This window comes from Lepidochelys olivacea, assembly GCF_965140295.1.
Source record: "Lepidochelys olivacea isolate rLepOli2 genome assembly, chromosome: 4".
NCBI lineage: Eukaryota > Metazoa > Chordata > Testudines > Cheloniidae > Lepidochelys > Lepidochelys olivacea.
Genome location: NC_140414.1, coordinates 141,748,504 through 141,773,220, shown reverse-complemented (window position 1 = coordinate 141,773,220; position 24,717 = coordinate 141,748,504). Strand labels below are relative to the sequence as shown.

At 46.1% G+C, this 24,717-nt stretch overlaps 1 protein-coding gene across 2 annotated transcripts in view; it reads right to left on the bottom strand.

The window, feature by feature from the left end:
- Window positions 1–838: 838 nt before the first annotated feature.
- Window positions 839–24,717, bottom strand: part of PTPRA (protein tyrosine phosphatase receptor type A) — a 265,339-nt gene continuing 241,460 nt past the window's right edge. For both annotated transcript variants that reach the window (XM_084627114.1, XM_084627115.1), the window contains 7 exons: window positions 23,919–24,012; window positions 17,788–17,864; window positions 13,846–13,980; window positions 13,186–13,311; window positions 12,407–12,558; window positions 11,625–11,760; window positions 839–11,042 (listed from right to left, as the gene is read on the bottom strand). In XM_084627114.1, coding sequence (XP_084483240.1) covers window positions 10,968–11,042; window positions 11,625–11,760; window positions 12,407–12,558; window positions 13,186–13,311; window positions 13,846–13,980; window positions 17,788–17,864; window positions 23,919–24,012 — 795 coding nt within the window. In that variant the 3' untranslated portion in view covers window positions 839–10,967. The remainder of the gene's footprint in view (window positions 11,043–11,624; window positions 11,761–12,406; window positions 12,559–13,185; window positions 13,312–13,845; window positions 13,981–17,787; window positions 17,865–23,918; window positions 24,013–24,717) is intronic.

Genomic DNA, 24,717 nt, shown 5'->3' with positions numbered 1-24,717 from the left:
AACCATTTACAACAAGAGGGTTCTCAGACACTAGGAGCATCCTGTAAATAGTAGCTCCGATTCCATGGTGCCCCCTGCAAAGCACTGCAGGAAACACTTTTGACGTACAGTGAGAACCAGTGCAACAGACCCAGGGTATGGCAGTGAAGAGGAATGCTGGTGAGAAGGTTTTGAGACGGAAGAGGCTGCGAACCTCCTGCATTTCAGTACTTCTGTCTATGGGATATTGGCAACTGTGGTTTCACTCCCCTTAAGACTGAGAGCAAAGAAATGAGAATAGACCCATCTAGGTTAGGTGAGTATGTTTAGTTTCTCCAATGTCCCGTGGATGTAAATGCACAAACAAGCCAGTGGCCCCAACATGCCCTTGTGGATGTACAGCTTGAAGTCTAAAATGCCAGGACAGGAGATCATGATCTGTAAGGCTGTACATGATTGCAACACCATTAATTACCTAACTGTGCATGTGGCATCCTGGGTAACAATACTTCAGTTAATAGATTGCTTCCCATCCCCAAAGGACCAGAGCCTGCAAGAAACTTAAACGGATACATCACACCCTCAGTCATCCAAAAGGGGCATCAAGCCCTCTGGACAATCAGTGGTGCCCCTGAGTCTGAACAGCCTCCTTGACCCAGCCAGGCAAGGGGAAGCCAGCTGATACTCTTCACATGCTGAAGCTTTTGACACAGGCAGGGTTTCTCCATCTTTTTCCTACTGCAGCCCTCTCTTCCATACTGGGAACACCCAAAGAATCCGTGCCCATCTCACTCGCATGCACGTACGTACGTACATTCAGGAATGCATCATAGCATTCAGGAAGTCAAACACCATCATGTTTGGAATGAGCACATTTATTTAAGAGTATAACTTACAGCTTGGCCAATGTCCCAAAATTAAGGATTTCGGTCAAAGTTTATTTACAAAGTTAATAGCAGTTACTGATATTAGGATTAATGGAGGCTGTACACTTGTGAAATCACTAGAAACCACATCTCCAGGTGCTGCAGAAGCAAATCTCCACTCACAGAGGCTGGAGAGAGCACTTCTTGCAAAAGACAATTAATGAAATTGCACCAAAGGGATAAGAGAGGTCACTTGTCAAGGTGGCATTAGTCCATGTCATTGCGAGGGGATGAACTCTGACAAGGAGTTCATTTTAGCGCCAATTCAGAGCTTTACTCAGAGTCATGAGCCAGTAGCCCCCAACTGTCTAACTTTAGAAAGCATGACTCATGGAAAGAGCCGTGCCTCTCCCAGGTCAGTACACACCCCTCTCCCCTCCCATTTGACTGGCTTTGAACAGAGTGCTATGGTTGTGCAGCCAACACAAGGGGGCATTATATTCCCCAGGGCAAATGCACATCCAGTCTTGGGAGATCTGCCACTGTCAGGAATGGCACGTCTCCGTGCAGCAGAATTGCATGGGGCCAGAGGAGCACTCCCTCCATGTGACACACAGCAGGGCTACATGTCCCCTTGTTGAGCCACTCTGGAATGGTAGAGGTGAATTTTTGCATCATATTTTGAGCTTACCTACTCTGGTGCAAATCAGGAATTACTCCACTGAAGTCAGTGGGGCCAAACCAGCACAGAACTGGTATAAGTTGGAGAACAGCCTCTCTCCTGCTTTCAGCTGTGTCTGAACCTCATGAGCAGTTAGACTGCTGACCCCTGGGAAGCTGGTTTTTCCCCCGCTCCTCCCCCTTCAAGATTGAGGATCTGGGGCATTTGAATCATCACAGCTCTGTCAATGGAGCCCTCACGTTTCATCATTTGAATGTAAAATCCGCCCCCACACACACTGACCAAGAAGTAATCCAGGTTGTAATGGTATCATACAGGGAGGGAATGGACATCTATAGAAAAAGCATGTTCAGAAATGTTCCAACAAAATAAATACAAGATTAAAAAACTAAAACTTCCTGTAAAAAATATCATTCAAAATGAAGGCAGCATAAAGCATTACTGAAGCTACAGAAAGGAACAGCTGGGAGAAAAGGGTTGGCCTGTTTTTGTAATGCTGCGATTTCTTGGAGAAACTCAGTTAAATCAATGGATTTACAAGCTGGGAGAGATTTAGCACAAGGGTTCCTGTTACTGGTAGTTCGGGCCCCTGAGGCATTTCTGAAGAGGCAGGGACATGGAAGAGTACGTCCAGGACCCCAGGGTAAGAGAGCTTAGGAGGCTTGGCTAGGGGAAGGTCAATAGGCTCGGTTCTCCACGACTTTAAATCAGGAGTGAACTCAATGAGGTCACTGTCAAGCTCAAGTGAATGGAGACTCGGGGCCATTGACGAAATATGGCACTGATATAACTGGGGCCTGATCCTGAGACTTGCTGAGCACCCACAACTCACACCAGCTTCAGCAGGAGTTAGAGGGTGCTTAGCACCTTGCAGGAGGCAGATGGCCCCATGCACAACAGTCCTTTTTGTCTTCAGAATCATTATCCAGTCTGTCTCCCCTCTGGGCTGGACAGAGCTACCAAAGGCCAAGCTGGATTCTTTCCACCCATACAACAAGCACCTTCAGCTAAGTCTCCCCTGCAGGATGTGAGAGACTTGGAGATGCGGACAGAGGCCAGAAGAATCCAGCTTGACTTTCAGATCCCATTGGGTGTACGTTAGGTGAAAAAATCATCATATTTTGGCTTGCACGCTGGGCACGTTTGATCTAAATATCGAGACACAAATGGCCCCAATCTGCTCCCATTGATGTTACTCGGAGCAGGGCTTGTCAGTCTGCACAGTTACCCTCACTGCCATTGTGTGATAATTCAATGATTAGAATTTGCTCCTTAGAAAGAAGGCATTTGGGAGTCAGATAGTTCTTGATCAGCTACAGCAGTGTAAATCAGGAGTAACTCCATGGCAGCCAATGGAATTGCACCAGTATGAAACTGGTGGCAGTGAGAGAAGAATCAGACCCACTGGAATGTTGCCAGTGTAAGATAGGGCTACATGAGATCACAATCAGGCCCACTGTGTTTTAAACTCCCTTCAAAGTTCCTATCCTGAGAGGTCTCACGGGATGGCAGGTGTGGGCATAACTCCACCAACATAACTGTCCCGGGAGGGGGTGGGGGGGAGAAAGTACAGTCCCCCCAGGTAAAGTGATTCCAAGATGCCAACTGTCATAACTTCAACAAAAACATGGCAGGTACTTTCCACATACAGGGAATTCAGACATCTCCACAGACACACACACTCATGATCTATAGCCTCGGTAATGGGTATGTATGGGCAGGTTTGAGTGAGGACTTTCAGGGAGTTGCTCTCACTGCTGGAACTAGTAGTCTGTGCCCAAGCCATCTTGTGCCCAACTGGGGCTTACTGGGAAGGCTGTGAGTGTCCAGTCCATTCAAAAAGATGCTGCCAGAGCAGCAGCTAAGTCACATTCTAGGACCTCTGGCAGAGATTCGTGCTGTGAGGGCATACGGCTACCTTCGCAATGGGGCCCATTCCTGACATCAGTGACAACTCGCCTATTGCCTTCAATGGCAACTGAATCATGCCCCAGAAATGTCTCTCTTTTACTGATTTAACCTTGGTTTATACTGTTCTAATTCAACTAATAATTAATTAGAAAACAATCAAGTTTGGCAAATGATTTGGCCATGACATGGTCTGTGCATTTCTTGGGGGAGTTCTGAAGGGTACTGTGGCAGAGAAGATCTTGGTGAGTGTGGTGGACATATAAAACTGGGTCAGTCCTATAGGAACGCAGCACTTGGAAACAAGAACTTCCCCCAGGGGTATTTAATAGTGCACATGCTGTCACAATATTAGTATGAAAGTCTGTACCAGAACCAAAGGGCTCTGCTCTAGACAGGGCCCATAATCTGCAACATTATGGGCTACATTCTTACTGCTTATTATGCATCCCAGCTACCCCTAACACACCCACGGACTTGCCATGCAGAGGAGGTCCAAGGTATTTGGTGAGATGCATGGGATTGAATTGCACAGAGCAATGACCGCCAAATCATACTTTGGGGTTGGGATATTCAAAGAGACCTAAGGGAGTTAGGCATCCATCCCACTGAAATTCAATAGGATTTGGGCACTTAACTTCCTTAGCTCCTTTGAGAATGCCAGTCTAAAGGGCCCACCATAAAGTCCTTGCTCAGGCTCATTTCCCAGTGGCATCAATGGAAGCTTTGCGTGAGTAAGGACTGCAGCACCAAGCTCCAAGGATAAGCTGTGTAAATAATGCGCTGGGTTCATGGATGTTTGTTGTTTTTGAAGAGGGCCTTAAGGACTCATTGGATCTCATCAACCCAAATAGCAAGAGGGATGGAGTGTGAGCCTTTTAATGTTGACTATCCCTGTTTATAGAGTTAAGTCATGTTAGTTAAACATACTGCTATCTACACACATACTACAGAATACTTGTGCAGACCAGCTCTCATGTATACACATATATCGACGTATTTGTGTCACAGACTTACTGACAACACTACACCATGGCCATTTTTAGCTTCAGCATAGCAGTAAATCCACAGATTATTTGGAAAGACTTGATCAGCATCACTCAGCAATACCCAGTATGGTGCTCTTCAGAGAGAGAGGCCATGATATTCCAGCAGACAGTCCCCTCAATTTACACCACAAAGCAGTGAAAGTTGACATTTAACATTTTCACTGCCATATATATATAGAATTGGGGAATCCTTTCAGAATTCATGTATAGCCTACTAAAGTGGCAGACAACTATACACCTATACACACACTTAGCTTTATATATGCAAGTACTGTAGTTCCATTGATTCCAGTGGGACTACTCATGACAGTAACGTTAAGTGTGTTTGCAGGACTGAAGCCTAATGCATGGGGGACTCCTATCAACTTCAACAGGAATTCTGTGCAGGAAGTGGCTGAAAATTTGGCCCCAAAGACAGGTTTTCCAGATGAAATTCTATAGCTAAAGAAAATGGTCTCTTAGCAAATACAATCGGGGGGCGGGTGAGAGAGGAACGACACATCCAAACCATATCATAAAATGTAAGGGATATTTCCGAGCCCTTGGAGATCTCTCAGTCCTTTCTCTCTAACCAATCCTGGGTATTAAACAATCAAATGTCGTATCTGAACAGTAAAAACTACACTCCGTTCCCCATACTCTTACACAGGCCTTCTGCAATAGGAACTTAACTTCTCAGCCACAAAAAGACACCAGCATATTTAGCCTTATATACATAGCTATCTAAAAACCCAACCTTTAAGGACACTTTATAAGACCCCCTCCAGTAAGAAAGCAGAATTTATGTTGGGTGGGTGTGTTATTAAACCCTCTTGTTTGGCATATAATATTCCCCCACTTCCCTCACACACACCCCCTGTGATAGATTTCACTAATGCTTGCTTCACGCTGGATTGCCTATGGCTGTACCTAATGCATGTCAGCTTTCAGACTTTGGATTTTAATGGAAGTTGTTATTCAATTTTCATCTTGTTGATTTCAGCCCAATTCTCATATTTGTCAAGTTGTTTTGAATCCCAGTGCTGTCTCTACAAAGTGCTTGCAACCCCTTCAGCTACATGTCATCTGCAAATTTTGTAAGCCTACATTCCACTCCATGACACAAGCAGTTGGGCCATTAATACAAATATAGTGCATGTTAAACACACCAAGTCAACCTAGCTCTTTCCAGCCATTATTATTGTCCTAAATAAACACAGATATATTTTACTTGCCTGCATGCGCACATACAGTCATGAACATTGGCCTAGACCCCCCCCCACATGGGCAATCTGCAGGATCAGGTCCAAGAGGTGAATGTAGCTGGACTGCTTGGGAACAGTGACCATAATATAATTAAATTTAACATCCCTGTGGTGGGGAAAACACCACAGTAGCCCAATACTGTAGCATTTAATTTCAGAAAGGGAAACTACACAAAAATGAGGTTACTTAAACAGAAATTAAAAGGTACAGTACCAAAAGTAAAATCCCTGCAAGCTGCATGGAAACTTTAGAGGCTCAACTTAAATGTATACCCCAAATTAAAAAACACAGTAATAGAACCAAAAAAGAGCCACCGTGGCCAAACAACAAAGTAAAAGAAGCAGTGAGAGACAAAAAGGAAGGTGCATAAACTCTGGCAAATTAAGTGTAAAAATATAATTAGGAAGGCCAAAAAAGAATTTGAAGAACAGCTAGCCAAAGACTCAAAAAGTAATAGCAAAATTTTTTTTAGTACATCAGAAGCAAGAAGCCTGCTAAACAACCAGTGGGGTCACTGGACAATCAAGATGCTAAAGGAGCACTCAAGGATGATAAGACCATTGCGGAGAAACTAAATGAATTCTCTGCATTGGTCTTCATGGCTGAGAATGTGAGGGAGATTCCCAAACCTGAGCCATTCTTTTTAGGTGACAAATCTGAGGAACTGCCCCAGATTGAGGTGTCTTTAGAGGAGGTTTTGGAACAAATTGATAAACTAAACAATAGTAAGTCACCAGGACCAGATGGTATTCACCCAAGAGTTCTGAAGGAACTCAAATGTGAAATAGTAGGACTACTAACTGTCATCTGTAATTTATCATTTAAATCAGTTTCTGTACCAAACGATTGGAGGATAGCTAATGTGATGCCAATTTTTAAAGAGGGCTCCAGAGGTGACCCTGGCAATTACAGGCCGGTAAGCCTGACTTCAGTACCGGGCAAACTGGTTGAAACTATAGTAAAGAACAAAACTGTCAGACACACAGATGAACATAATTTGTTGGGGAATAGTCAACATGGTTTTTGTAAAGGGAAATCATGCCTCACCAATCTGCTAGAATTCTTTGAGGGGGTCAACAAGCATGTGAACAAGGAAGATCCAGTGGATATAGTGTATTTAGATTTTCAGAAAGCCTGGACAAGGTCCCTCACCAAAGGCTCTTAAGCAAAGTAAGCAGTCATGGGATAAGAGGGAAGGTCCTCTTATGGATTGGTAACTGGTTAAAAGATCAGAAACAAAGGGTAGGAATAAATGGTTAGTTTTCAGAATGGAGAGAGATAAATAGTGGTGTCCCCCAGGGGTCTGTACTGGGCCCAGTCCTATTCAACATATTCATAAATGATCTTGAAAAAGGGGTAAACAGTGAGGTGGCAAAATTTGCAGATGATACAAAACTACTCAAGATAGTTAAGTCCCAAGCAGACTGCAAAGAGCTACAAACGAATTTCTCAAAACTGGGTGACTGGGCAACAAAATGGCAGATGAAATTCAATTTTGATACATTCAAAGTAATGCACATTGGAAAACATAATCCCAATTATGCATATAAAATGATGGGGTCTAAATTAGCTGTCTCTCAAGCAGGGCTGCTGTTGCACTGATCCTTTCCCGGCTGTAGATGAGGACCCAGCGGATCGGCTTGGCACTTAAATGCATAGGGAAGATACATTCTATTGGTTCATTCAGTAGCTGGAAAAGTCTTCTGTTTAGTCATGCATTCAAATGGCAAATGGCTTTGTCTCAGCCCTACTCAATCTGACTACAGAGAGTGGGCTCTGATTGTTCACTCTAATTCCAGTATTTTAGGCCCCTGAAATCAAGTTCCATTGTAAATTGGAATAGGTCAGATATTACACTGCATCTTCCTTTAAGAACAGTTCAACGGCCTTCTTCTCTCATCAGCTACAATCTTTGAGCTCAAAAACAGGATTCATTCAAAAAAGTCGTCTTCAGACACACACAGAAAAGGTCTATCTAGTATTTAAAGACAGACATACTTCAGAACTCTCTCTTCTAGAGAGAACAAACAATTGAGCCAAATCAACGCCATATTGAGAAAAAGGAAGTAAAAGCTACCTGCTCCCTTCCTTTTAAAAGGGGCAGAAAAGTTTTAACACGTCTTAGAAGTTTTAAGATTTGTCTACAATAAAAGCCACAAAACCCAGGATAAAGTTTCATATTCAAAGGAAGGTTAATTGAAAATGTTTAGGAGACCACCACAGTGTCAGGCTGCAATGGCTAAAGGCTAGGTCCTGCAAACATTTAAGTGTGGGAGGAACTTTACTCATTTGAGTAAAATTACTGATACATGTAAATTTATAGGATTGAGGCTACATAAAACTGCAAATAATGTCATGTGGATGTGGGAGGGCTCAGCCTGGGCAGAGCAAGCCTTAAAAGGGAAATACTTTCCATGGAGCAAGGAATAGGCTCCTTGCTTTATCCATCATCTCTGCTCTGGCTGGGATGTGGTGTCCATCACTTGAAGTTTAGCTCAAGATTGGATGTCTTTCTTGAAGATGTGCTCTAGCTTAGCTACAAGTTACTGCGTGCTTGATGCCAGAATCACTGGGTGAAATTCTATGGCTTGTTCCCTTCTGGCCTTAAACATTATGGATCTATTTATTTTATTACCATCTGTGAAGTAAGATACATTCTTGGTGCCTCCTTTCCATCAAAAACCAACAAGTCTTCTTGGTTTCAGACTAGCTCCTAGAGGACAGATATCCATGTCACCATTCTTGGCATCAACTGGAGCTTTTAGCCCGTGATCCTGCAGGCAGGCCTGTGTATCCACGGGCCCTGATTCAGGAAAGCATCTCCATTTGGAACAGTGTTTGTGTGCTGGCTTACATGCTTTTCTGGGTCAGGGCCACACAGAGCCCTACTGTCATCTGCAGGACTCTGCATGGGCATAAGGATCCAACTGTGCGGATCAGAGTGCAAAACTGAGGCCTTTGCAGGCTGTCTCTGTAGAGACACAAATGTGAATGAGCCCTGTAGACTGAATTCTCCTCTTACACTCAGAAAGGATCCCTTCAGGTAAGGACTGCAGCAAACTGGTGGGATATTCCGTGTGTGAGAGAGAGGGAGACATAGACTATTTCTATGTGTATTTAGCTAGAGCAAGCCTACACTCTTGGGGGATGGATCCCCAAGCCTGTTCAGTTAGCACTTTCAACAGTATCACATTCAGTGTAGAAATTAAAAATAAAACCCCTCCCCCAAACAAAAGAACCCTCCTCTAGAAGAGTCTGATTTTTTGATATTTTCCCCTTGCACAACTAACCTGGGATGGAGAGGGTTTACACAGAGTGACTGTGAGATCCCCCACAGGAGGGCTGAGAAGACACCTGGTCTTCCACAATTAACTCAGGCAAACAGGATCTTTATTTAGGGATGGTACCAGAGACCTTCTCCTGGTGACTTTTATTGGTAGTGCTGCCTCCCTGAATGCTGCAAGACTCAAATCCTCTATTTTAATTTTCATTTCAGTGCTAAGAAAATACAGAATTGGACCTGTGGACCTATACTATCCTTGGCAGAACCACCCACCAGGCCTGATTCTGACCGTACTCCCATCAGTATGACCTGTGTGTAAATCCTCGGCTTTCATTGTAGTTACACTGGTATGGGAGGAAAGTCTAGCCCAGGAGCTGCTCAAGGACCATTCATTGGGTGTGGAGGGAAGGAAGAGATGTGTCAGGGGAGCTGATCGCACTTGATGTCTGAGGGACAATTAATGGCTGGCTGAAGTTTGGATTGTTATGGTGCCACATCCTCTCTCCAAACCACGGCACCAACACCGAGAAGAGACCTACTGGAAGGAGGGCCCCTCCTCACTCTCTTTCCCTCAGTCCTTCTGACCACAGACATGGAAAGGAGTAAAATTAAAACACATTTCTTGGCCATGGAGGCTCTGATGTGTTGACAGCCAGCAGGCACATGGCAGTCCTGCCTCCAAGCATAAAGGAAACAGGGTCGGGCAACCCATAACTGACATGGGCCAACACACCCCCTTGGCCGGTGTAAGACAAACATGAAGTAAACACAGCTCTCATGGCAGAACACAGTCCAAGTCCTTGTCTACACTGTGGATTTGCCCCGGCTGCAGCCATTGGTGGAGCTGAGCCAGTGCACACTCCCCACACAGACAGGCAGAGCTGCACGAAGCCATGATTTTCACATGTGTAGCTTAACCCCAGATTCAGGCAGAGGTACAAACGGTGACTTATTGAGGCTTTGCCTGTCTACACTAAGCATTTGTGCTGGTGAAGCTATACCACCTGCTGGACACCAATGGCTGAAACTCCCAGAGTACACCAGGCTAGAATGAAACATTCGGCTTTGCCGAGAGAGAATGAATCTTAATACTAACAACAACAAAGCTGCTACTGTTCACTGATGAACACAGACTGATAAGAGAGCCAGAGGATTTCAGACAATGGCCTTTGTTAATTGCAGGAGCAGGTAAGGCCATCCACGTACCTGACTGTACCTACAGTTCAGCTAGACATCTAAATGACCTACCGTGTTGCTTGCCAATAACTGCCAAGCTGAGCGGCAGATAAAACCAATCTGAAATCTGGCACACATACAGGGAAGTTTCCTTTAGGGAGCAAAAATCCTTTTTTTCTGGTTGAAATCCCAACTGTTGCTGCCACTTACAAGTCCATTACCATTCTCAGTTGGTGACGCAGAGTTATTTAGTCCCGGAGAAAAAAACTTTTGCTTTTTCTCTTTTTATACAAAAACTAGGATATATACAGAATAAGCTTTTTTCTTCCTTTTCTTCCTTTCTTTCTTTCAAGAGCAGAACAGCAGGAAAATGTGAAACCATTTCCCCACTGGTTCGGAAAAGCTTGTGCTTTTAGATGAGATCCAGAATACTATTATTTTTAAAAAGGCTTTACTCCCTCAGGGAAAAAAAAAAAAAGATTTACAAACAAAACAACAGCCTATATCAACTCTCCAGCAGAGAGATGGATTGACAATATTAATCCAAACATCACGCTATTTAATTCCCCAATAAAACATTGGAAAAAAGGAGCCAACAGTATCCGCGCTAACACTTTTGCTACATATAAAATCTCCAGCTAATATGAAGCCTATGGTACCAATCTCTAAAACAGTTAAGATATATACACATATTTTGGGGGGTATATTAACAAACAGAATATTACAAAATATTAAAGAAGGCAACTCTTCTGTCATTTGTTTCTTTTTGTTTTGTTTTTTCACTTGAAGTTGGCGTAATCTGAGAAGGCGTCAATGTATTCCTGCACCACCTTGTAGCAGAATTCGTACTGTTCCTGTGGTGTTTGGGAGAGGAAAAGCACAGCATTAGATGAGGAAAGGGACTTTGCACTTATGGCCTGTGTTATGAAGGGGTAAGGCTAGATAATCACAGTGGTCCCTTCCTGTCTTGTATCAAAACAATTTCAACTGCACATCTCCGAGTACTTTACAAGAGAAGGGTGAAGTATCATTATTCCCATCATAGATGGGCAAAAAACTGAGTCATGCAGAGGCTAGTGGCCTGCTTTTCAAAGGTGCTGAGCATCGACAGATCAGCAGAAGCTACGGATGTTTGGCACTTCTGTCTGTAAGTAACTTCCCATGGTGAAAGAGGCAGTCAGTGGCAGTGTCCGGAACAGAATCAGGTCTCCTTATTCCTAGCACCGTGCTCCCCTCCCTGTAGAACTCAGGTTGTTAGGAGGAAGGGGGTAGAGGAGAGAATCCTTCTTCTCCCCACCATTAGGATTATTTTAACTAGGGAAATTCCCACTCAGAAAACTTGGCTGAGAGGAAGGAAAGTTTGCAGGCACATCTCAACCGAGATCTATTAAGGCATGAAGGGAGCTAGGTAGTGAAGATGCAATAACTTTGCCTACCAGTGTCTGCACCATATGTGGCCTCTGTAATCTTAAACTCTTCACTGTCTGAAAGACGTCCAGAATCCCCTCGGCTTTAACCCTTTCCAGGACAGTGCTCAGTGCACAAAAGGTTCCTGTTCTTCCTGCCCCGGCACTGGCGAAGAGACAAAAAGAAGAGCACAGAGAAAGCGATCAATACAGAGTACATTCATTTGGCTGCATGGATGCTCCAACCCAGGCAGTGGGAGGGAAATGCTGGGGAACGTGAACATCTTGAACAGTCTCCTTTGTGTTTTCTAGTTTAACTACCATTTATAGACAGTTGTTTTCATGTGAAGCATCCCATCTGACTAATTATCCATTGTTCCCTCCTCTCTTGGGCACCACCTCATGTCTGGCCAGAATTAGGTCAAACAGCTAGTCAGATGGTGAAGAAGGTTTGGACATCATGTGACATGAGCTGAGTGGTCTCAGACCAGTTCCCAATTTCTCCACATCAACTCCCACCACAAACTCAACTGTCCCTGAAATAGGAGGAAGAGACGCCAAGGACTGAATGGGGCCTGGTGACAGAATTACTCCTGGACCCCTCCAGCTCCAGGTTGAGGTACACTGGCGGGGCAGCATGAGAGAAGCTTGCACCACAGCTGTCTATGTTGCCCCTGATCAGTGGGCTGAGGACGTCCATCACCAATCCGGTCCCTTTCACTGGCTTGCAGATCTATCGAAGTTACCCAAGACCAGAGCAATGCTGGCTCTAGGCCAACTGTGTCCAGTCCCTTGGCCTGACTGGGCTGTACCTGCAGTGCACAGTGATTGGATGGTTCCCAGACTGCTGCTGCTGTTTCTGCACAGCTGCAATGATATTGATCATTCCTTTCCCATCGCTAGGGATTCCAACTTCCGGCCAGCCATGGAAATGGAACTGTCGAATCTGCCGGCTCTTGTTTTCCTTGCAGGAGAAAAACAATGACAACTTCACTCCACTAGACCAACCTAAGTCCAGATGCGTAGCTGGAAACAGATTGTTGCAAGGGCTTGGGAAGAAAGTTAGAAGACAATGATCAGAAGGGCAGTAGCAGCAGATGCCCAATAGGACCAATGGCAGTGTGTCAGGGAGTCGGTTGGTGGGGGGTGCCCTAGGGGACAAAGTGGGGAACTGGAAACCACGGAGGGTTTGGGAGGCCCAGGAGGGAACCAGCAGAGGAGAGAGTATGGGTTGGATGGCAGCAGGGAGGTGGGGGGCAGGAAGTGGATAACTGAGTTTCTGGTGGGGGAAGGAAGCTCCGCAGTGGGGGAGGCATGACCATAGGTCAGTGGGAGAGGAGAGGTTAACAACGGGGAAGGGGATAGGACAGCAGTGTGCAGGGAGAGGGGTGAGGAAGGAGGGAACTGGCAGTGGAGGTGTCGTTTTGGGGCAATTGTGGAAGGGTAGGGAAGCTGAGGAGGGGCTAGGGGAAAAGGGGAGAATCAGCATTTGGGACAGGGCTGCAGGAGTGAGACAGAACCAGGGGTTAACTACAGCAAATGCCCAGAGATCCCAGAGCTGCCTTCCATGGTGAGGGAGAGAGACTCCTACCCTGGTGTTTGTTACTAGCAGGTCCCGCACTGTGTAGCTCTCACATTCCTCCTCTTTTTTCAGCTCCATGGTGATGTCTCCATAGGACACAGAGCCATCAGAAGGCCAGTACTGGGCACATTTCTCCTGAGAAAGCATGAGAGGTGACGAGGTGAGAAACCTCCATGTGGCAGCATGAAATCCCCCCCTCTCCATCCTGGCCTGAGGGGTCTGTTACAAGGAGGCCTCAGTAGGCCAACCATGGGATCCAGAGGTTTAGAGGGGAATTAGGATGCTGCTCTCTAGCTTTGTGCATGAGTGATGTTGCTCTCCAGAAGCCAGCGCAAAGACAGTAACTAGCGAGTGGCCAGTTAGCTCAAGAGGTGTTTTGGGAGTGGAATGTCTTGGGTCCTTGTCCCATCTCCTCATGTCTAAAATTTATACTGTGTCTATAAGCACGTGGATTCTTTGGGAGTAAAACCAGAGATTGGGCTGCAGCACAAGATTCACCAGAGAAGGTCGGGTGCATGTATGTGTGTTAAATAGTTACATAATTTGGGATGTGTTGGGAACAAGCAACAAGGGGCTGTACGGTCTTGCCTTGATTTTCCCACCAGTGATGAAGTCATCATGATGTTGCTTTCCCAACAGCTGCAGAGTTAGTTAATCCCAGGCACTTACCTGGCCTCTCTCTTCCAGCTCTGTTAACATAACTATAGAGCAGGATTTCCACTCCCAGATCATCCTCCAGAAATCCTCTATTGTGTGCTGAAGAGGGCCCTGGCTGGCAATGTATGAGTCCTTCTGGCGATAACCCTGCAATTTCAAGCCATGGTTGTTGGGGCGGCAGAACTGCATGCAGCCTGGAACTCACCCCAGTGCTGTCAGCATCTGCAGCAGCAGCTGTTCTACCTGACACAGAGCTATGCTGCCATGAACTCCCTCACAGCCACGTTGAAAAGTTCATCCACAGAGAGATTACTATCAGATGGGTGCAGAGCATACGGCAAGACAAGAAGTGTGAGGGGTTGGTGACAGTGGGCACCAGTGTGGGGAACTGGGTGGGAACTCACCGGGAGAGTCCTGTGGGTGGATCACAGGCTCCAAAGCACAGATCATATGAAACCAGTGTGTTTGGCTTGGTTTCAGGAGGAAACCGCACCAAAGCTCAGAATCTCCCATTTCTCTCCCCACACCAGCCAGAACCTGAAATCCCTTCCTGGTGACAGTTGAAAAACTTGGTTCTTGTTTGCCAAAGGCTTGTGAACTTGGCTGTCTTCTGTACAGGCAGGGAAGGGGATCAGTGCTGCAACAAACCTTTTTCCATCTCTAACTTCTATGATCCAGTTTCCTTTTCATTCAGAAGTTGGATGTTTGAACAACTTCTTGTACAAATTACTTGGTGTAGATCTTCTGCTGTGTAGCACATGGCTACACAGCAGACAGAATCACAGGAGTCAGAGACAGAAATGGCCCTTTACACTCTCCCTGCCAGTGCAGGATCAGACCTGTTTTAAATGTCCCAGGTGATGAGGCTTCCACCACAGGGAGACGGTTCCACAGGGCAATACATCACATTGCAATCTCCCCTATTATCAGGCAACCCCATCACTCTGGCTTATCCCCAGTATATCACATAAGTAGTTGCTTTCCCCTTCTGGCACTTAAACCCTTGACGTATTTGGAGGCTGCCGTTTTGTCCCATTATCCAAATGTAAAAAGTCAAGATATCAGCAGCTCTTGCTCTGCCAAGGCTCTGCCATCACTCATCTCCACTCTATCAGCTCTGTTATGCCTCATAATTTGCTGTCTCAGTCATGCTCCATGGTGAAGACTCAGGCTACAGGCTATTACTTAGACATAGTCAAAACATTCTCCCTTCCTGGGGAGCCTGGTTTTTTAGCATTAATTCTGACCCCAAAGTAACTTTAATTCCAATGCATCCAGCCTTCCTAGGCCCACTTTTCAGCTATGACTCATCACAGCACGTCACTGAGCTTAGGTATCCAATCACTGTGCCCCACATAGGGTGGTCCAGTAAATTAGTGACAATACAAAGGAAACAGATGATCAAGAGTCTTGTACATGTTACATAAAGAGCCTTACAGCATCTCAAGCAGATGCCTCTCGTGTTGGACAGCGCGTCTCCTTGCGTGGCAAAGACCCAAATTGTAAGTGGCCCACGTTGCTCATTTGGCTCTTGAAGAATTGAGAACTGTAACCCACGGTACAAAGAGCCAGACATCGGGGATCCAGCTTGCTGCACCACACAATGGCCCTACTTCTCATGTACCTTCCACTTGTGGATCTCAAACTGACTGACAAATCCTCACTAAGCCTCCCAGCCTCACTGTGAGGCGGGTTGTTCCTGTCCTCATTTTGCAGGTGGGGGAAGATTGAGGCATATAGAGGTTGACAGGAATTGGGGGGAAGGTCTGTGGTCCTGACTCGCTCAGTCCCAACAGTGGTAGGAAGAGAGCTTGGCTCCGGCAGACCCTAGGAAGGCTGCAGACGGATATGGAATGGACTGCACAGGGAACTTGGAGAATCATATTGGCATCCTCTCACTTCCTATGGACCTACCCAGGTCTGCATGAAAGAGAACCCCACCCAGCCTCAGGGGGCTAACTGGGACACTCAAAGCCCCTATGAGCCTTGGTAGGTCTGCCAATACTTAGTGAGCTTGTCAGGGTGCTGATGAGGCTTTTGGTAGAAATGTGTCTATTACAGTGAGAAGCCTCCCCAGTGATGCAGTGACACCAAATCTGAGCTCTGTCTGCACAGTAAAGGGCTACAGACCTCGGTCTTGTCTACAAAAGAAAATGTTTCAGATTTAACTACACTGCTTTAGAAACTGATGTAGTTAAACAGCTGCTAGCCACTTCTGTGGACACTCTGATTCTAGTTTAAAAGTGTCCACACAAGGGAATGGCACCAAATTAGCTAACTCGGTGTCTAACGCAATGTAGTTAAATCAGGACCAGATCTTACTGCTTCTGTAGAGGAAAGCTCATGTCTCCAGCGAGCCTGAGATAAGTTGCGCTTGGCTCACCACAGCCAACAATCCACAGTGATGGTCCAAATTTAAAAGTTGATGTCTTTAGAAATTAGGCTTGAGTCAGCTAACTATTGGTCCTGGGCACTAGCTCGCAGCCAGGGCTGCCAAATAAACTCAAGTGTTGTTCTCCTCTTCTTTGCAGTTTTTTTGTTGCTACAGAGTGGCGAAAACGTGAAAAGACCAAAACATCAGAAGCCTCTTTGGACCCCGGAGAACACCCGCTTTTAGGATGTCATAATTCAGGAATCCCTTGTTTGAGTCAGTTCAAATTTTGTAGAAAAATTTTACCCTGGGCCCAGACCTAATCTACCAGTTTTAACGATGATGTAGCTTTTACTGTGGATTTTAAGGAGAGGAGCAAAACCAGGCCTACACTGCAATCTACAGTATAGGTTGACAACTGCTGTTCCACAACCAAGAAACATTCCTCCTTCTGACAGTCAAAGTTTCTGTTGTTCTTTTTCATCCGAGTTTGCAGCGACAACACAAAGATGCTTAGTCATTTGGTGCATATCAGTCAAGCAAAGTTCAGTAGAGGCAGGAAATTGAATTCTCAACAAAGCTGCCTACACCGCATCAAGGGCTTTCTGACTTAGATTCATGACAAACAAACAGGGCTGGGACGCCAAGTGGGCTGCTTATACTGCGCTCTGTTTGAAACAGATTGAGTCAGAATATAATGACAGAGCAGCATAGCGGGACTCACCCATTATGGATGATACTCATTAGAAAATTACATTGCAGGGGGATAGATAGATCAGGGTGTTATGCATGTGACACAGTGCCTTTCCCCTCTCCGTCACTGGTTCAAATCTAGCCCAGGACAGTCATTACCAAAAATGACTTGCCTTTGGGAGCAACTGTCATCTGGGGGTTAGAGACAGGATTGGGTGTCAGAAAACCTGGGGATCCTATATCACTTACTCATTTTTGGGTGCATTGCGTGTATGAATGCTAATGTGAGGCTTCCCGTTGACATCAGCAGGACTACCTGTCAGCAAGGGCTGTGCAACTTAGCCCTTGGTGAGTAGATCACTTAACCTCTGTGTCTCATTTCCTCCAGTCTGAGGATAACGAGGCTGATCTGCTTTTGTCAAGGGCTTTGAGATTGGTGTATTATGATTACATTGCATTGTCTGGTGGACGTTCAGTGGCCAAATGAAAGGAGCTTGTAGTCACTGTTCTATGCCTAGGAGACAGTTAGTCACTATCACAAGAGTCACTATCAAACTTGTTATGGGGCTCAGTGGAAGACCCAACGGGGCTGTTGAGACTAAAATCACCCTGTGATGTGTCTCTTCAGGTCATGAAGAGGCACAGGGGTGGGGCAGCATGGAAGCTCACGCGGCTTTTGCCTGAGCTGTACATGTTATTAGGATAAACAAGGGACTCCAGTCCCCAGTCAGACTAGCACCTTCCATCAGCTCTAAATACAATAAAAAAAACCCCCAACACCCTAAAAAGGAAGCATTTAAAGACTAGGCCCATCCTGGCTATGTTTGAGGTGGAGGGTTATTGGCTGCAACCTGCCATGGTTAGAGTATGAACAGGAAACAAGAACTTACATCAATAAAGGACGCATTGACATAGTCTGTGTTCTCTTCGCCTCTCTTCACTGGAATGATCACTCGATTGAACTCATCTAAAATAGAAGCCAGACAAGCAGATTAGAGTTTTGGGGAATATTTTCAAAACACAGATACTTGCTACTCGGGCATCAACCTTCGGATGAAAGTTAATGCAGCCCCAAGGGTGCCGTCAGATTGAGACAACAGAGATGAAGGATGGCTCAGTGAACAGGGAGCTAGCCTGGGACTGGGGAGACCTCCATTCAGTTCCATGCTGTATCCCAGACTCCCTGTGTGACCCTGGGCAAGTCACTTAATTTCTCTGTACCTCAGTTCCCATCTATACACTGGAGATAACAGCATTTCTGTACCTCACAGGTGTGTGGTATGGATACATTCATTAAAGATTGTGGGGGGCTCAGATAATGCACAGTAATGGAGACCCTGGAGCTCTTGGACAGATAAATCATAGTGTTAACGACACTCTAAAGCAGAGTGAGAAACGTTTGTGCCTTGGGCAAAACTATTTAGGAACAGAGCTGGTCAGAAATTTTCACTGGAAAAAAAATGAATAGTGGTACTCAAATTCTGAATCATCAAAATTTCTCATGACCCAGAAATCTCAAATGTTGACCAGCTCTATTCCTAAACCATACTGGGAAATGGAAATCGTCCAGCATGGTCTGCCTCCTTTAGCATGAGCACAGCAAATATTCACCCTTTTGCCATCTCAGTTCAAGATAGCACTTTTCCCCAGTGACTACCATCTTAACCTCAACTTTCATTTAAAAGAATTAAGTCTTTAGCCTTCATGGTTGCAACCTGAAATGTGAATCCAGGAACCAAAGCAGTGCTGTCTACACAGCAGTTTGAACCACTCCTTTTCAGATCAATGGGGTGTTGACTCTGAAGCCCAATGATGACAATTTAAAAGTCAGAATTGCTAACTATTTCATGGATCAAAGATTGGAAGGGGAGAGATTACCAGATTATGGAATTCCAGCACAGTCTGCTAAGGGTGACTTGTCATTTTGGTGTCAACAGAGGGTGGGGCTTAGGAGAGTACTAGTGTTTATTTTCTCCCAATATGAACCCTCACATATCAATATCTAGGCACTGTAGAGTAATTGCTTGCAAGCACATGGAGCATGGTTCGCAGAGCCAAAATTCACATGGCCTAAATCATTAGCATTATTAATTTGTATTGCAGTAGCATCTAGGATCACGGATCAGTGCTGGACACTGCACAGGTAACTAACAAAGACAGTCCCTTGTCCCAGACAACTAATCAGATGGAATGCAACAGGTAGATAAGACCGAACAAAAATCTGCATGACGTGTTGCATGGCTCTGGCTCTTCATCTTTCTACTTCTCCACGTGGGCACCAATGATACTGCCAAAAATGACCTTGAGCCGGTCACTGCAGACTACATGGCTCTGGGAAGAAGGATAAAGGAGTTTGAGGCACAAGTCATGTTCTCTTCCATCCTCCCTGTTGAAGGAAAAGGCCCAAGTAGGTACCATTGAATTGTGGAAGTAAATGTGTGGTTGCACAGGTGGTGTTGGAGAAAGGGCTTTGGATTCTTCAACCATGGGAAGTTGTTCCAGGAAGGAGGATTGCTAGGAAGAGATGGGATCCACCTAACGAAGAGAGGGAAGAGCCATCTTCGCAGGCAGGTTTGCTAACCTAGTGAGGAGGGCTTTAAACTAGGTTCGCCGCGAGATGGAGACCTAAGCCCTGAGGTAAGTGGGGAAATGGGATACTGGGAGGAAACACAAGGAGGAGGGTGCAACAGGGGAGGCCTCCTGATTCATACTGAAAAAGTAGGGCAATCAGCTAGCTATCTTAGGTGACTTTACATGAACGCAAGAAGCCTGGGAAACAAGCAGGAAGAATTGGAAGTCCTGGCACAGTCAAGGAACTATGATGTGATTGGAATTAGAGAGACTAGGTGGGGTAACTCACATGACTGAAGCACTGTCATGGATGGGTATAAACTGTTCAGGAAGAACAGGCGGGGGAGAAAAGGTGGAGGAGTTACACTGCATGTAAGGGAGCGGTATGATTGCTCAGAGCTCCAGCATGAAACTGGAGAAAAGCCTGTTGAGAGTCTTTGGTTTAAGTTTGAGGCGAGAGCAACAAGGGTGATGTTGTGGTGGGCATCTGCTATAGACTACCAGACCAGGAGGATGAGGTAGACGAGGCTTTCTTCGGACAACCAAGAGAAGTTTCCAGATCACAGGCCCTGGTTCTCATGGGGGACTTCAATCATGCTGACATCTGCTGGGAGAGTAATACAGTAGTGCACAGACAATCCAGGAAGCTTTCGGAGAGTGTTGGGGACAACTTCCTGGGATGGGATGGAACCAACTAGGGGCTGTTCTCTGCTTGACCTGCTACTCACAAACAGGGAAGAATTGGTAGGGGAAGTAGCAGTGGGTGGCAACCTGGGCAGCAGTGACCATGAGATGGTCAAGTTCAGGATCGTGTCAAAAGAAAGAAAGGAGAGCAGCAGAATAAGGACCCTGGACTTTAGAAAAGCAGACTTTGACTCCCTCAGGGAACTGATGGGCAGGATCTCCTGGGAGGCTCATATGAGGGGGAAAGGAGTCCAGAAGAACTGGCTGTATTTTAAAGAAGCCTTATTGAGGGCGCAGGAACAAACCATCCTTATGTGCAGAAAGAATAGCAAATATGGCAGGCGACCAGCTTGTCTTAACAGAGAAATCTTCGGTGAGCTTAAACACAAAAAGGAAGCTTACAAGAAGTGGAAACTTGGACAGATGATTAGGAAGGAGTATAAAGATATTGCTCGAGCATGCAGGGGTGTAATCAGGAAGGCCAAAGCACAATTGGAGTTGCAGCTAACAAGGGATGTGAAGGGTAACACAAAGGGTTTCTATGGGTATTGTAACAAGAAGGTGGTCAGGGAAAGTGTGGGACCCTTACTGAATGGGGGAGGCAACCTAGTGACAGTTGATGTGGAAAAAGCTGAAGTACTCAATGCTTTTTTTGCCTTGGTCTTCACAACAAAATCAGCTCCCAGATTGCTACACTGGGAAGCACAGTATGGAGAGGAGGTGAGCAGCCCGTAGTGGTGAAAGAACAGGTTAAGGACTAGATAGAAAAGATGGACATGCACAAATCCATGGGGCCAGATGCAACTCATTTGAGGGTGCTGAGGGAGTTGGCTGATGTGATTGCAGAGCCATTGGCCATTATGTCTGAAAACTCGTGGTGATTGGGGGAGGTCCTGGACGATTGGAAAAAGGCAAATATAGGGCCCATCTTTAAAAAAGGGAAGAAGGAGAACCCAGGGAACTACAGACTGGTCAGCCTCACCTCAGTCCCCGGAAAAATCATGGAGCAGGTCCTCAAAGAATCCATTCCAAAGCACTTGGAGGAGAGGAAGGTGATCAGGAACAGTCAACATGGATTCACCAAGGGCAAGTCGAGCCTGACCAACCTGATTGCCTTCTATGATGAGATAACTGGCTCTGTTGATATGGGGAAAGCAGTGGATCTGATATACCTTGACTGTAGCAAAGCTTTTGATACAGTCTCCCACAGTATTCTTGCCAGCAAGTTAAAGTATGGATTGGATGAATGGACAATAAGGGGGATAGAAAGCTGGCTAGATTGTTGGGCTCAACGGGTAGTGATCAATGGCTCAATGTCTAGTTGCAGCTGGTATCAAGCAGAGTGCTCCAGGGATCAGTCCTGGGGACGGTTTTGTTCAACATCTTCATCGGTGATCTGGACGATGGGATAAATTGCAGCCTCAGCAAGTTCACAGTTGACACTAAGCTGGAGGGAGAGGTAGATACACTGGAGGGTATGGATAGGGTCCAGAGTGACCTAGACAAATTGGAGGATTGGGCCAAAAGAAATCTGATGAGGTTCAACAAGGACAAGTGCAGAATCTGCAGTTAGGACAGAAGTATCGCATGCACTGATACAGGCTGGGGACTGACTGACTAAGCGGCAGTTCTGCAGAAAAGGATCTGGGGATTACAGTGGACGAGAAGCTGGATATGAGTCAACAGCGTGCCCTTGTTGCCAAGAAGGCTAATGGCATACTGGCCTGCATTAGTAGGAGCATTGCCAGCAGATTGAGGGAAGTGATTGCTCCCCCTCTATTTGGCACTGGTGAGGCCACATCTGGAGTATTGCATCCAGTTTTGAGCCCCCCACTACAGAAAGGATGTGGACAAATTGGAAAGAGTCCAGCAGAATGAAAATGATTAGGGGGCTGGGGCACACAACTCCTGAGGAGAGACTGAGGGAACTGGGATTATTTAAATCTGCAGAAGAGAAGAGTGAGGGGGCATTTGATAGCAGCCTTCAACTACCTGAAGCGGGGTTCCAAAGAGGATGGAGCTAGGCTGTTCTCAGTGGTGTCAGATGACAGAACAAGGAGCAATGGTCTCAAGTTGCAGTGGGGGAGGTCTAGGTTGGTTCACTAGGAGGGTGGTGAAGCACTGGAATGGGTTACCTAGGGAAGTGGTGGAATCTCCATCCTTAGAGGATTTTAAGGCCCGGCTTGACAAAGCCCTGGCTGGGATGATTTAGTTCCTCCTGCTTTGAGCAGTGGATTGGACTAGATGACGTCCTGAGGTCTCTTCCAACCCTAATCTTCTATGATCTCCTGGGCAGGCTACTTTGTACTATGCAGTGAGTCACCTCTTCTAGTCTGCATGCCACTGCCCAGCTTCTCACAAACACCAAGAAACATGAGCACATGGCCTGCCACAGAGTGAACTGGCCCTAACAGCCAGGCTTCGCCTGTCTCCCCAGGTGGAGGGAATGAATACAGAGGTCAAATGATTGAAGCATATGACTCAGAACCAGTTATACTAAAAGATGTAAAAGGCTGCGTGAGCTCAGTGAGGGAGAGTTTGAAGAGAGACTCAAAGGAGCAGAAGAGCTGCTCTGTACAGAGTTACAGGCCCCTTAGCTTCCAGGCAAGGGGCCAGGGGGCTGGAGAGTGGGGAGCCAGCCTGCAAGAGGAAAGCCTTGGCAGGTACATGTCTAAGCCTTTTACCAAGGGTGTGAGCCAGCTAGGAAGGCTAGGGCAAGTTTTCAACTTTTTTATTAAACCAGATTCCCAAAAGGGGACAGTTATTGAGAAAGCACTTGCAGTGTGAAGTTTTCTAAACTGGAGAAGAGGAAACAGTGTGCCCTTGTTGCCAAGAAGGCATTTTGGGATGTATAAGTAGGGGCATAGCGAGCACATCGAGGGATGTGATCGTCCCCCTCTATTCGACATTGGTGAGGCCTCATCTGGAGTACTGTGTCCAGTTTAGGGCCCCACACTACAAGAAGGATGTGGATAAATTGGAGAAAGTCCAGCGAAGGGCAACAAAAATGATTAGGGGTCTGGAACACATGACTTATGAGGAGAGGCTGAGGGAACTGGGATTGTTTAGTCTGCAGAAGAGAAGAATGAGGGGGGATTTGATAGCTGCTTTCAGCTACCTGAGAGGTGGTTCCAGAGAGGATGGTTCTAGACTATTCTCAGTGGTAGAAGAGGACAGGACAAGGAGTAATGATCTCAAGTTGCAGTGGGGGAGGTTTAGGTTGGATATTAGGAAAAACTTTTTCACTAGGAGGGTGGTGAAACACTGGAATGCGTTACCTAGGGAGGTGGTAGAATCTCCTTCCTTAGAAGTTTTTAAAGTCAGGCTTGACAAAGCCCTGGCTGGGATGATTTAATTGGGGATTGGTCCTGCTTTGAGCAGGGGGTTGGACTAGATGACCTCCTGAGGTCCCTTCCAACCCTGATATTCTATGATTCTATGAAACTGAGGCAAGGACAGGGCCCAAATCCAGACTGGGTAAGCCCAGCTACAGCCTCAATGCTCAGATGCCTCCACTGGCTCCCCATTCATTTCAGGATTCACTTCAAATTTACCTCATTTGTTTTAAAAGTCTTATGCTCACCACTCTGCTCCCTCCACTCACAGTGGCTAGTCCCCATCCCCTTCACAAACTACTGTTGGTGCAAGAGCCACCTCCTCTGCAGCTGCTGCTGCCTTTTGTCCTCCCAAATGATTCACCCTCTATATTTATCCATTTGTCCCCTGAGTGTGTTTTTGCCCTGGGCAGGATGGAAGAAAAACTCACATGGAATTATTTGAAGCACCCTGTTTTTCTTCATATTTGCTGGCAAGTTGCCTGTTCTCATCTTGTCATTCTGGATTTTGATTGAAGTTAGTTTCTGCATGGGGGACAATAAAATCAACCTACAACTTTCAAATGACCAAAAGCCAAGACCATAACAGTCAAAACGCCCCACACCAGTCCAAGCCAATCGCCCCAAGCCTGCCCAGGCCCCGCGCCAATCCAAGCCAACTGCCAAGTCTGAGTGAGCTGCCTTGAGCCAGCAGTTCCCAGCCACTGGGATATGCACCAGAATAAGGAGTTCACGCTTTCACCACTGTCACGCTAGACCATCCCTCCCCTCGTTTAAATAATGAGCCTTGATGTGGGTCTCTGCATGATGCCACTGCCTGTGTCTCATTGTATGCAGCTGTGCACACTATATTCTGCAATCATAGAATATTAAGGTTGGAAGAGACCTCAGGAGGTCATTTAGTCCAATCCCCTGCTCAAAGCAGGACAAACCGCAACTAAACTAATGGAGCTGTCAGATCTACGACTCCCTTCTGTACTCTCATAAGGATGGTCAGGAGACCTGGCTCAATTCCTGGCTCTGCCAAAGATTCCCAATGTGGCCTTAGGCCAGTCACTTCATCTCTGTGTGCCCCAGTGACCCATCTATCAGATAGGGATATTAACAGTTCCCTACTGCTGATCTCTGCAAGACAGAGACACTACAGTGATGGGGGCCATAAAACTGGCTAGACAGAGAACACACTCTACTTTATCAAGTCCCCAGCCCTATCTCCTCCTGTCAAATTCT